At 31.6% G+C, this 11,919-nt stretch overlaps 2 protein-coding genes across 3 annotated transcripts; one reads left to right on the forward strand and one right to left on the reverse strand.

Annotated features, from left to right (window-relative positions):
* Positions 1 to 90: 90 nt before the first annotated feature.
* LOC129901189 (sm-like protein LSM8) lies at positions 91 to 3,611 on the reverse strand. 2 transcript variants are annotated; one of them, XM_055976309.1, is made up of 6 exons: positions 3,506 to 3,611; positions 1,896 to 1,980; positions 1,757 to 1,797; positions 1,605 to 1,679; positions 583 to 635; positions 91 to 477 (listed from the first exon to the last, which is right to left on the reverse strand). In XM_055976309.1, exons 2-6 carry the CDS (start codon positions 1,930 to 1,932, stop codon positions 387 to 389), a joined length of 297 nt encoding a protein of 98 aa, XP_055832284.1. In that variant the 5' UTR covers positions 1,933 to 1,980; positions 3,506 to 3,611; the 3' UTR covers positions 91 to 386. The 2 variants fall into 2 exon arrangements, with proteins under 2 accessions (XP_055832284.1, XP_055832285.1); XM_055976310.1 differs by lacking the exon at positions 3,506 to 3,611 and adding an exon at positions 3,313 to 3,472.
* A 1,921-nt stretch (positions 3,612 to 5,532) lies between these two features.
* LOC129900424 (glucan endo-1,3-beta-glucosidase 14) lies at positions 5,533 to 7,721 on the forward strand. Its single transcript, XM_055975399.1, has 3 exons — positions 5,533 to 5,618; positions 6,337 to 7,355; positions 7,441 to 7,721. The coding sequence occupies exons 1-3, from the start codon at positions 5,570 to 5,572 to the stop codon at positions 7,528 to 7,530; spliced, it is 1,158 nt and encodes a 385-aa protein (XP_055831374.1). The 5' UTR covers positions 5,533 to 5,569; the 3' UTR covers positions 7,531 to 7,721.
* Positions 7,722 to 11,919: the final 4,198 nt, after the last annotated feature.

The raw sequence follows: 11,919 nt of genomic DNA on the forward strand, positions 1-11,919 counted from the left end.
TTTGATCATTTTCTTTTTTAACATATAGAGACCTTTTTAATAGAAACATTTATCCTTGTAGGCTCATCCAGCGTAAACAGTACGAGAGAGAAATTAATACAGTTTGTGCTCTTAGACACAGAACATGCCTAATTTGATAGTTGTACAACTAAACTGATGTTTCATGCACTCGGGTTCAAAATCTTCCGCAAGCTAATATCAGATAGGGAAACTTATAAGACATATAATGACGACCAACGAACTAAAACAGTTCGTGTTCTTAGCTACAGAACATGTCTGAAGTTTTCATTTGATAGTTGTACCAAAGTCTTTCAACTAAACTGATGTTTGACATGTTTGACCCATCCATCCTTTATCAGGATTACAAGCTCACACCAAGTTGCAGGTCAGTGAACGACGGGCTTTAGAGGATGTGCTCTCAGTTTTGACATATCCAAGTTACTATCCAGATCTTCATCTAATTCCCCAACGACGCTTCTGCGACAATGAAACAGAGCAACCTATTAGAGCTTGAAGGAATCCTTGTTTTTGTAGAACCATATGCATGCTTAAATAAGAAGTGGCAGCAAACAGTATACATACATGTTGTCGCCCCTTATGATATAAAGACCTAACACAAGTTGTTGTACACCTTCCTGCACATAAAAGCTAAAGATTAGCAGTACTCAACACACCAGGCACAATGATGCAAATAAACCACAGCATAATTGGAAAAGGAAGGAAAAAGGAATCCTTTTTTACTTTTGAGGTATAAGCATTGGAAAAAAAAGGAATCTTAATGCGAAAAAAGCCCAATATAGCATGAATCTCTAATTAGCAAACACAATTTCAGTCATACCAAAGCATCTTCTTTCAGATCTACTGCAGACTGCTACAGGGCCGACATTCAGGAAAACCATACTCCACAACCAACATACCCAGTGTAATCCCTCAAGTGGAGTTCTAGGGAGGGTAGGATGTACACAAACCTTACCCCTACCTTCATGAGGTAGAAAGTCTGTTTCGGATAGACCCTTGGCTCAAAAAGGAGTAAAACCATACTCCACCATGAGGATATTATGTTACCCGATTTTCAGATACAGCAAAATACAAGATGTAATCTCATTCTTCAATTCCTAGATTATGAAATCATGAGGGAATTTCTTAAATTGCACTGAACAACTAAATGAATTGTTCCAAGTAACATGAATTGTTCCTAGTAACACCGATGCTAATAGTGAATAGTACTAAGGTCCCACAGTTGGCAATCCTGTTTTAACAAGACGGCACAGATGCATGTTGTTTTGTACTTCTTTGGCAATTTTTGATGAGACTACTGTCTACTTAGACAGAAAGTAGGACCTAAAAATTCAAATTTTCAGGCATTCAAAAAGTACTCCTTCAAGCAACAAACTAAACTGCCATGTAATGACTGAATAAATTATTGCACATATTAATGAGCTGAAAGAAAACTTAGAATCCTAGGGAATTACAAGCAGCAAATAGAAACGTCCACATATATCAAGAATATTGTTCAAAAGTAATTTTTATAAATAACTGAACACCACTATTAAAATGAAATGTCTAGACATGATTAATGCATTCTGAGATGGGCATAGACGAACCTTTGTTGAATAAACTCTTTCATGAGATTCGTCAAGAATCAAGTTTGTAGCCTGGTCGAATCCTCTCAGAACTCCCTGAAAAGAATCAACAAGTCAGCAAAATAAAGGGTCTCCAGCCCAGTCTTGGCAACATAAGCAAAACAACATCTCACCACAATATTCCGTCCATCATTTGTAATAACTGAGATAGTTTCTGGAAACACCAAAAGAAAGAAAACAAAGAGTGTTATTCCTTAAAACATGAGTTAATCTCATAAAGCAAGAAAGAAAATAAATACAAGGACAACGTACGATCAACAAGAGACTCAAGCCCAAGTCCAGTTGACATGTTGCAGAAACTTAGTTGTCAGCTTCTACAGTAAACTGATGCTTTAACCTTGTCAAAACCATCAAAGAAAGTCCACAAGTTAAAATACTTTTAAGCAACTTTAATATAACTAATATGCGAGAATGTGACCAAATGAGAGCTATGTGGAATTAAACAATTTGCTGGCTAAACTTTCCAGTGGGGCATTTGCTCATTTTTTAGGAAGAAACAAATCATTGAAAAGATCAAACAAAGAGCGGAAGGCAGCCTAGTCAATTAGAGATTTGAACTATCATAACATAGTCGTTTGTTTTTATACCCATAAAAGATATGTAGTAATGCAAACACAGGTTAATTTTTGCTGAACATAAAATATTTTCCAATTCCTTTTTTCTTATCCACCGTTAATCAGTCAGTTTTCAAAATGTTTTTTTCTCAAATCCCAAGAACAAAAGCTATAATTTAGGATGATTTAGGTTTCATGTAAACAAAAGATGAATTATTGAGTACTATCTATATATCCATTTTATTTCTGTTGAAAGAGGAACTGATCATAGAGATGTTACAATGGCTGTTGTCATTTCGACTCTGACATTATAAGACCTAAAGCAGGCTTAGACATCCATGAAGAGTAAAGATGACACACGGCCAACAGTGAAAGATAGTCATGGACCAAAAATCTGACCAGATTTCAAAAGATGGGGGTCAGACAGAGAAAATGGTGGAGCTTCAAACATAAGGAAGACAATAAGGAGAATTTTTTTAACAGAAACTGGAAACACAGGAAGGTCTTACTCTTACCTTTTCTAGTTTACTATATTTGTTCCAAAAATTATGGTGTATCAATAAGTTGTAAAGCTTTGCAGACTATTGAAGTGCAAGATACATGAGGTAAACTCAGAACAAAGAGAATTAGATACATCATATTGACATGACCTACCGTGAAAACACTCTAGGAAAGAATGATGCTGTTATCTATATAGATGTGTAAAAATTATATTATGTTCTAACAGCTGGATAATCGACTTCCTGCATACATGAATTTCAAGTTAGGCGAATATTTCTACTCACCCCCTACTAAATTGTTAATTATAAAACTCAAAACTATGGTGTATCCATATTTTGAGTATATAGTTTATGGATAGTGACAGACCTTCATGTGTTTCCAGTTTCTGTTAAAAATTATACTCAACACAGTTTTAGGGCTTAAACTGTTGCACCATAAGCTCTACAATCCAGTAACTGTTAATTTTAAACAGAATGCACAACAAAAATTACATATACACTAGGGGAATCCACAAACATAATCAAATTAATTTCATTTCACTGAATATAAACCCCAAATCCCAGCACAGTACCCTCGTATCGTCTTCAAAGTTCGATATACAGTGCATATAGTACCTGAATTACAGAAGTTTGTTCCTATATTAATTGTTCCTCCGTATCAAATGATAATTATATCATCCGAAAAACAGATATTGGCGGAGATGATTCAAATCAGTACATGAAAGAGCTTAGAAATCCGAATAAACGAATTGTTACTACAACGGAGTAAGAAGAACCCTAAATTTAAGCCCTAAAATTAGTAATTTACCTGCGAAAAAAAATCGTCGAGGAGTTTTCAAAGCTCGAACTGAAGAGGAGAGTGAGACGTCGTGCGGTAAAATATGTACCCAGTAAATTATACAAGTGATCCTTATAAGTTTTGTCTAAACTTCAATTTGGTCCTCAAAATTTGATTTGTATTGAGATTTGATTCCTCGATAGAGAAAAAATTAACCCAGAGTAGTCGTACAGCAATCCAGGTGATTTAATTAGTCAATTATAATGGGGGATAATAATATGAGAATTAATTAAATTATGAGATTATTTAGTGGATATAATCATTTGTAATGTTTGGTTGATTCGATTAAAAGTAGAGTACAAGAAACAAGTTAGATTTTACATTAGATAAATTTTAATATATTTTTATATTTGATTTTAACATTGACATTTTAAAAAGACTTTGGGGGCAGGACATTTCTATCATAGGATAGTTTTATCTTTGGATTAACTAATTTCATGATTGTTATCCTATATTTAGATTAAAAAATTATATCATAATTATTGTATAAATAAAACCATGTATATCAAAATACAAAATTCTAACTTAATAACAGTAACAAATTATATGATTTTATAGGTAGAGTTTGAGGAACGTAAAATGTACTCAAATTTTATTTTTAATTTATGAAAATAGAAAAATTATTTTCGAAAAATCTTCGACTCAAATAACACAAAATTAAAGCTATTTTTTAAAAAAAAATACAAGATTTAAACTAAATATAAAACAAAATAATTTCACACTTTGTTTCGGACTTATTATGCTTATTCCTTCGATCAAACAAGCTCTTAAACTATGTGTTACTAACATGAAAAGGATAAGATAATTCTAGATGAAAAATAGTTGAAATGAGCCCCATTGTACCCTAATTCTATAAAGATTTTTTTTGTGTGTATCCATTTTTTTTATGTATAAAAAATTATACTTCTTAATTTATGTGCCATCTTTCTGGTTTTGTGATTCAAACAAGTTTATTTTATATATCTTTTAAATATTTTGAATTTTCATTTATTGTGATTTACAGTACTTTATATGTAGTTTTTGAATATATAAGTTTTGTTTAAAAAAATTTAAACATTACACTCCCGAATTCACGATCAAAATTAGATTGTTTGACTCTAAAGAAAAGAAAAATGTCACATAAATTGAGATAGAGGGAGTAACAATTTGCCCCTTAATCTTCGCGAATATCCCGGAAGTGCATCAACTTTTTAAAAAAGTTACTCCTTCCGTCTCAATTTATGTGACACTTTTCGAATTTTGAAATTCAAACAAGTCTATTTTTATTTTAAAATTTTCATATATCTTTTAAATATTATGAATGGTCAATTATTGTGACTTATAGTACTTTTTGCATAGTTTACAAACATATAAATTTCATTTCAAAAAAATATTGACGATTTCATGCGCAAATTTTCAATCAAACTTAAATTGTTTGAATTTCAAAAAATAAAAAGTGTCACATATGTTATATGGTGTGATTTAAGTTCATTTTGTGGCTTATGGTTTGACCAATATTTGTCGTTTTCCTGGTGTGTTTGGTATAAACTATTTTTAATTTTTTTCACATGCGATTCTAGTAAATCAAGTTTCTTAAAAATGAGTGAATGACTTCTCCAATAAAAAGTAGAAAAATAAATTTCATAAGTGATATTTCTCAAGTTACGACCCAATAAGTTATTTTATCAAAAAATTCAAAACTTATATATTTCAAATTCTGAAACACAAAGGGAGGAAAGCTATATGGTAAAAGCATTAGAATTTAGAGGGAAGAGATTAATGGCTGTTTTGAAAAGGTTGGAATAAATTCTAAAACAACATTAGAATAAAATGTTTTCCTCTTTGCAGAAACCATAATTTCCCCTGCCTTTCATAATGGACTAACTAAAGTTTGGAATCTTTATTGTTTTAGACTATCAACTATGCCATATTTGCCTAATGAAGAAGCATTATATCCCAAGTTACCTCTATTGGTTGCCATCTTTGTTACAAATATTACTAACTGGGAATACATTTCATGTTACTACTTTTCTCTCACCTTTCCATACAAAGAAAATGACTTCCTCTTTGTCTTTATTCCTCTGTCTCATCCTTCTCTTTAATGGTATTTTTCTCCCTGTTTTGCTGCTCTTTTTTTGTTTTTTTTTTGTAATAGGTCATATTATCTCAAACTATAATTTGACTAGTACTAACTATGTCCTGAAGGGAGTCTTTGCGTAACCGGTAAAGTTATTGTCATGTGGTCATGAGGTTGAGGGTTTGAGCTATAGAACAACCTCTTGTAGAAATGCAGGATAAAGTTGTATACAATAGACTTTTGTGGTCCGACCCTTTCCTGAACCCTGCATATAGCGGGAGCTTAGTGCACTGGGATGCCCCTTATTTATGTCCTGAAAAACATTGATAAGGTTATGATTATGTCCTGAAAAGCATTGATAAGGTTTAAGATGGATCAATAGGCGCCAATTTAGCATCAATTGATGAATGTTCTGAAAATAGATTGGGGCCAAGTTAATGTTGTAAAATGCATTCTACAACATATGCATGCCAATTGATGCTAAACCTGCCCCTTACACGCCTAATAGAGTTCAAACCTAAATGTGTAAACATATTTTGAATGGAGCGACATGGATAGTGAGAATTCATGGAGCCAGTCAATCCCAACTTGCTCGGGATTGAGGCATAATAGTTGTTTATCCTTTCTATTTCAAGCGTCTTTTGATTTGATGAGAAATTTAATAAGCAGTAGAATTCAAATGTAATTTTTTTTTAATCATTTACCAAGATGTATTGATACTTCTTTTGTTATTTTTTGGACACAGTTTTGGTGGCAGGTGCATTCACAGGTACATATGGGATAAATTATGGTAGAATAGCAAACAATATCCCCGCCCCAGAAAGCGTTGTAACGCTTCTCAGGGCGAACAAGATTAAAAATGTCAGAATCTACGACGCAGATCATGGCGTTCTAACAGCATTTAAAGATTCCGGAATTCAAATCATCATAGGACTTGGCAATGAATTCCTGAAAGACATAAGTGTGAATGAAGATCGCGCTGTTGAATGGGTGAAAGTAAACGTACAACCTTACCTCCCCGGTACTTTAATTCGTGGCATAGCAGTTGGAAACGAAATTCTTGGAGGAGGAGATACTGAACTGTGGGAAGTTTTAGTCCCTGCTGCTAAAAATGTGTACAATGCACTTGACAAATTGGACTTATCACACAAAATTGAAGTGTCAAGTCCACATTCAGAAGCTGTTTTTGAGAACACATATCCTCCATCAGCTGGTGTATTTAAAGAAAGTATACTACCTTACATGTTACCACTATTAAATTTCTCAAGACAAATTGGTTCACCATTTTACATAAATGCATACCCTTTTTTGGCTTATAAGAGTGACCCTAGTCACATTGATCTCAACTATGCATTATTCAAGAAATCGAGTGGTATCTATGATGCAAAAACCAAGTTGCATTACGACAACATGTTTGAGGCTATGATTGATGCAACATATTTTGCGTTGGAGAAGGCGGGGTTCGAAAAAATGCCAGTAATTTGTTCAGAAACTGGATGGGCTTCACAAGGGGATGAAAATGAAGCGGGTGCAAACGTGAAGAATGCAAGAACTTATAATAATAATTTGCATAAACTGTTGTTGAAGAAAAAAGGGACACCTTATAGGCCAAAAATGGTGATGAGGGCTTATGTATTTGCTTTGTTTAATGAAAATCAGAAACCCGGTCCAACTTCAGAGAGGAATTTTGGATTGTTTAAAGCTGATGGAAGTATAGCTTATAAAATTGGATTCAGAGGACTTGTGCCTTCTTCAGCATCAAAGGTATTTTCCCATGTCAGATTACCTATCAGTGATTTCAAGAAATAGTTATCATGGTTTTAATTATTATTCATTTTTTTCGATGCAGGACTTTGCACTACGAGGCGGGTTTTGGAGTTCTCAATGGTTTATTGCTTTGGCGAGTACAGTAGTGCTAACTCAATTTTTAGACTTGTGACCATACATGAAAATTTAGCTCATGAAATTATAACGTGCTCGTTTGTCTTGTGCAAAATATACTTGTACAAATCAATACAACTTGGGAGCTCTGATTGTTCAATTTTATGGAAGTCACTATTGTTTGTTTAAAATTGTTGCAATTTCAATTTGGCATTGATTCGTGCTATTAATCCCAGACTTTGTTTGTGAGATTACATTAAATATTTTATTGTTTATGTTTATCAATTCGATCAATACTTGTCACATTTCATAGCAATTTGCAGGGACTTGAAATTCAATAATAAGTTGAACAATGAAAGAATGTCTATATCCAATATATTAGACACCAATTCTTTACAAATGGAGCTGAAAATTTGAAATTCTCTAAAGTTAACATACCATCCTTTTCTATTTTATATTAGGCACTCTTTTTTTTTTAGTATATACGTTTCAAAAGAATGTCATCTTTTAGATTTAGAAGTCTTTTAACTTTAAACTTTTTATGTTACCATTGATGACAAACTTTAGTTATTCGCAACATATTAAAATCACACATTTATTAAGCATGATATTTAGCTGCTGCGTCCATAGCTCAGTTGTAGGGCATTTTACTGTAGATCAAAAGCTCACCGATTCAAACCTTTGGGCACTTTTATATTTTTGTTTTCATTTTATCCTGTTAAATTTTAAAAAATACTATTTTTTTTAATTAAATCCAATTATCGAAATGATAAGTATCCGAACGAAAAGAATAACTCAGTTAGAATATTAATGGGGGCATTTTATTATAGATTTACCGTCAAAAGTATGGTGGAGTAGTAAGTACCATAATGAAATTGCTTTTGGTTTATCATCGTATAAGTATGTAGTTGAGAATTCGATATGTGATTGGAGAGGCATTTGGCTATTTTATCGCACTTTATTCCTAAATTTGGTTACACCAAACACACATCATCTTTATCATATCATATTGGGGATGCATGCACAATTAGTTGCTCAAAGACAGCATACAAGAGGCCATGCATGTTCTTTTGCCAAAAATGTTGTTTCAAGTGTTGATGCGTGCCTCCTGAAACTTATGATCATAAACATGACTGTTCATGCTATGATAATTGGAAAACAACGAGAGGTGGACCTAAATGCCCTTCAATTTTTGTAATTTTTCTACTTAGAACTTTTTGCTTCATATTAAATAAGAGAATTGAGTTTTTTTTGTTTTTTGTTTTTCATTTATTCTTCTTTACACATAATAATCTGTTTGGTTGAATTTTTTGCGAACATTGAGGTTGCCCAAGCTTTACAAGCCCAATTAGATCCAGTGGACTTCAAGTTTGAGCCCACTTCATGTTTTTTCTTTTGTCACACTACACAACAGCTCAACAAAATTCACAATAAAAAAGTATAATTTATATAAATTTCATAGTGTTAAAAATTAATTACATTATTTTCCTACACTTTTTTAAATTACAAAAATCTCTTAAAATTTATGAATTTCGGATACATCATTGGACTTTCGGATATATTAACATGCATTCGACTACATAGGAGAGGGATGTATCCTAGAGGGGAGGGATATATCAAAGAGAGGATAGGACATCCGGATATATATTGGAGGGATGTATTCGAGAGAAGAGAGATGTATTCGAAAAGGGAGGGATGTACTTGAGAGGGAAGAGATGTATCGGAGAGGAGAGGGATGTAGCCGAGAGAAGGATAGAGATGTATCAGCTAGATGGATTGTTGAATTTTTTTAAAATGGTAAGAAATTTTAGAGATTCTGATAAAATAAGAAGCGTATTTAAGTAATTTTTTCAGAACCTTTAAAAAGAGGGCATACCCATCATATACCTACATTATATTTTTAAAAGTTTTAGGAAATTCATTGGTTAGAAAAGAATAATTAATTAGTTAGACTTTTAATAGAAAGAGGTCATATAATATAATAAGAAATTATTATGTATATTGTAGGTAAGCAACTAATGTCAACACGAATAATTTCTTCTTTTTTTTTTTTGGCCGGACACCAATAATTCTGAAACATTTTAAATGTTTCATTGAAAAATTGAATGTATAAGAATAATTCCTATATAGTCAAAAAAAAACACGAATATATAACCTGTTTTTCTTCAACCACATGAAAACATTATAAATTTTTTTACGACCCTCTGTGTGAAGAACGGGTGGTATATATCTATTTTCTTATTTTCTATAATTGGAATTAACATCATAATTTGCTTTTATTTTTTTTCCTTTGTTGACTGAATATTGTCAAGAAAAATAAAGTTTTGTTTTTCTATCGGGAATTAGATTAATGGTGTGTTTGACGTAGGAAAATGTTTTTCTTGAAATGTAAGTGGATTTCTTACTTATTTTTTAGTGGTCGATAAGTAAGCCAAATAAAATATTATCTCAAAAGCATTTATATGTAATCTAACAAAACACTATAGAGGTGGGATAAAGTGAGGAGTCGGGGTTCGAGAATGGGGGGAGGGGATGGTCAACGGGAGGGGTTGGCCGTTTAGGGGTGTTGCTTGTTGGACAGGTGATCAGGAGACGATAATGAACTTGAAATGTCCTAATAAAATTTATTTTTCCTACTTCAATCAGTGAAGGTAGTAGAAACGGTTCAAAAATGTCGTCCTTCCAGCCGTTAACTTAAATTTGTCCATCCTTCTACCTACTAGTTCAAAATGCCATTAGCAAATTAGAAATAATTTAAAAATACCTTTCTTTCACCTATTAGATAAAATTTGCACCTAACATTATTTTAAGACTTTAAATCGTCTCTCTAATATGTTGGGGGTAAATTTGATCCAATATGCGGAAGAAGGATATTTTAAAGTCATTTCTAATAAGTTAAGAATATTTTTGAACCAATTGATGAAATGAGAGGCAAACTTGATCCAATATATAAAGGAGTGTATTTATGTGTCATTTTAAATGCGTTATGGATATTTTTGACCCTTTTTTTAATATCAATAATGTGTGCTTTGTAAATATATTAATAAAATTCTCGTATATATTCAACATAATGTCATCTAAGAAATGAATATCTTGTTTCAAATAAGCAAAATCACTTGAGTACTATTTATCTTTTCAGAGAAAAAAATCAAGTTGTAATTTTTGATAATATATTATTCCTATTTTTTCTCATTTCTTATTTTTCAGTTATTTAATTTCTTCATATGATTCTGTACAACAGAAAGATGCGGCTAGTAACTATAAACCAGATAACTGAAACAATAATATTTTTCTTAAATATTCTTAGCATAAGGCGTTAACTAATCGTGATTCGCCACATCAAGGCTTAATATTTTATAATCATATTATTATATAACAATATATTCTGTACCTCATCGCAGTTCTATGTGATTAATTAATTGAAATTACATCTTAATAAAAAAAAAATATGATTAAACCATTTAGCCGATCAATATAAACTGTCCAGTATTTTTGAGACAGGCCTTTAGCATATAGTTGTATATACACTGAATTTGTCTTGGATACTACCCTTTTAATTATATAAGTTTTTTTTTAAAAAAATAATTTTGTAATTTTGTTATTGGATCTGTTGAAAAAAAAAATTGTCTAGGTTCAATGTTTATTAGATAGGTGCATAAAGACAAGTCAATTTACTGTTAATCCTACATGTTCTTTGACAAAAATTGATGTTTCACGTTCTAAATTTGTTTGTCATCTATATTTATTTTGAGGTTTCGAATAATTTGAATTGACAGAGAAATTTTTGTCAATTATGATTTTTGGAGAAAATTGTTTAATATATGATTCTTTTTTTTCACTAACAATTTATAGACTTTTTAGATTACAATTTAAGAATTAATCCTTTTTTTAGCAAATTAAAGATTTATGAGTAAATGTTAATTTATATTATAAATTTTTGAAAGTCATTATAAACGTAGACAGCAATTTGATATTTTTCTTGTAATATTTTGCTTGTAAGATTAAATAATATATAAGTAAATATTATATTTGAATCTATGTTGCAACATTCGCATTTTCTGTCTGAAAAAAATAGTTTCCAATGGCCAATAACGAAGTCAGAAATTTCGTTAAGGGTGTTCAACCTTTAACTTATATGTATGAATAATAATTTTTGACCTATATATTTCGTATGTTTATATATTATAATTTTTTGATGAAGGGTGTCTTGACTGATCATCCTGAACTATATGTGATTATGTCAATGCCAATGGCGCTATATTTGTATGGCTTTTAAAAATAGGACAAAATCTATTTTCACACCACATAAGACCCGTTGAGAGAAAAAGTGCCACTTTAGTCCTTATCATGATTTTATTTAGTCTGAGAACTCGAATTCGAAATCTCTCTAACTCTTGTGGCCATACCATATAGAGATCGAGGACACATTCAATTTTTTTCTCATAGT

The sequence above is a fragment of the Solanum dulcamara genome, chromosome 8 (genome assembly GCF_947179165.1).
Source record: "Solanum dulcamara chromosome 8, daSolDulc1.2, whole genome shotgun sequence".
Classification (NCBI taxonomy): Eukaryota; Viridiplantae; Streptophyta; class Magnoliopsida; order Solanales; family Solanaceae; genus Solanum; species Solanum dulcamara.

Bases quoted from the DNA above. Each gene is read 5' to 3' on its own strand.
- LOC129901189 (XM_055976309.1), bottom strand. From the start codon at position 1,932: ATGTCAACTGGACTTGGGCTTGAGTCTCTTGTTGATC. The intron at 1,798-1,895 runs GTACGTTGTCCT...TGGTGTTTCCAG, and splicing joins GCTTGAGTCTCTTGTTGATC to AAACTATCTCAGTTATTACA. The intron at 636-1,604 runs GTTCGTCTATGC...TTTTATGTGCAG, and splicing joins AAAGAGTTTATTCAACAAAG to GAAGGTGTACAACAACTTGT.
- LOC129900424 (XM_055975399.1), top strand. From the start codon at position 5,570: ATGACTTCCTCTTTGTCTTTATTCCTCTGTCTCATCCTTCTCTTTAAT. The intron at 5,619-6,336 runs GTATTTTTCTCC...TTTTGGACACAG, and splicing joins TCTCATCCTTCTCTTTAATG to TTTTGGTGGCAGGTGCATTC. The intron at 7,356-7,440 runs GTATTTTCCCAT...TTTTCGATGCAG, and splicing joins TGCCTTCTTCAGCATCAAAG to GACTTTGCACTACGAGGCGG.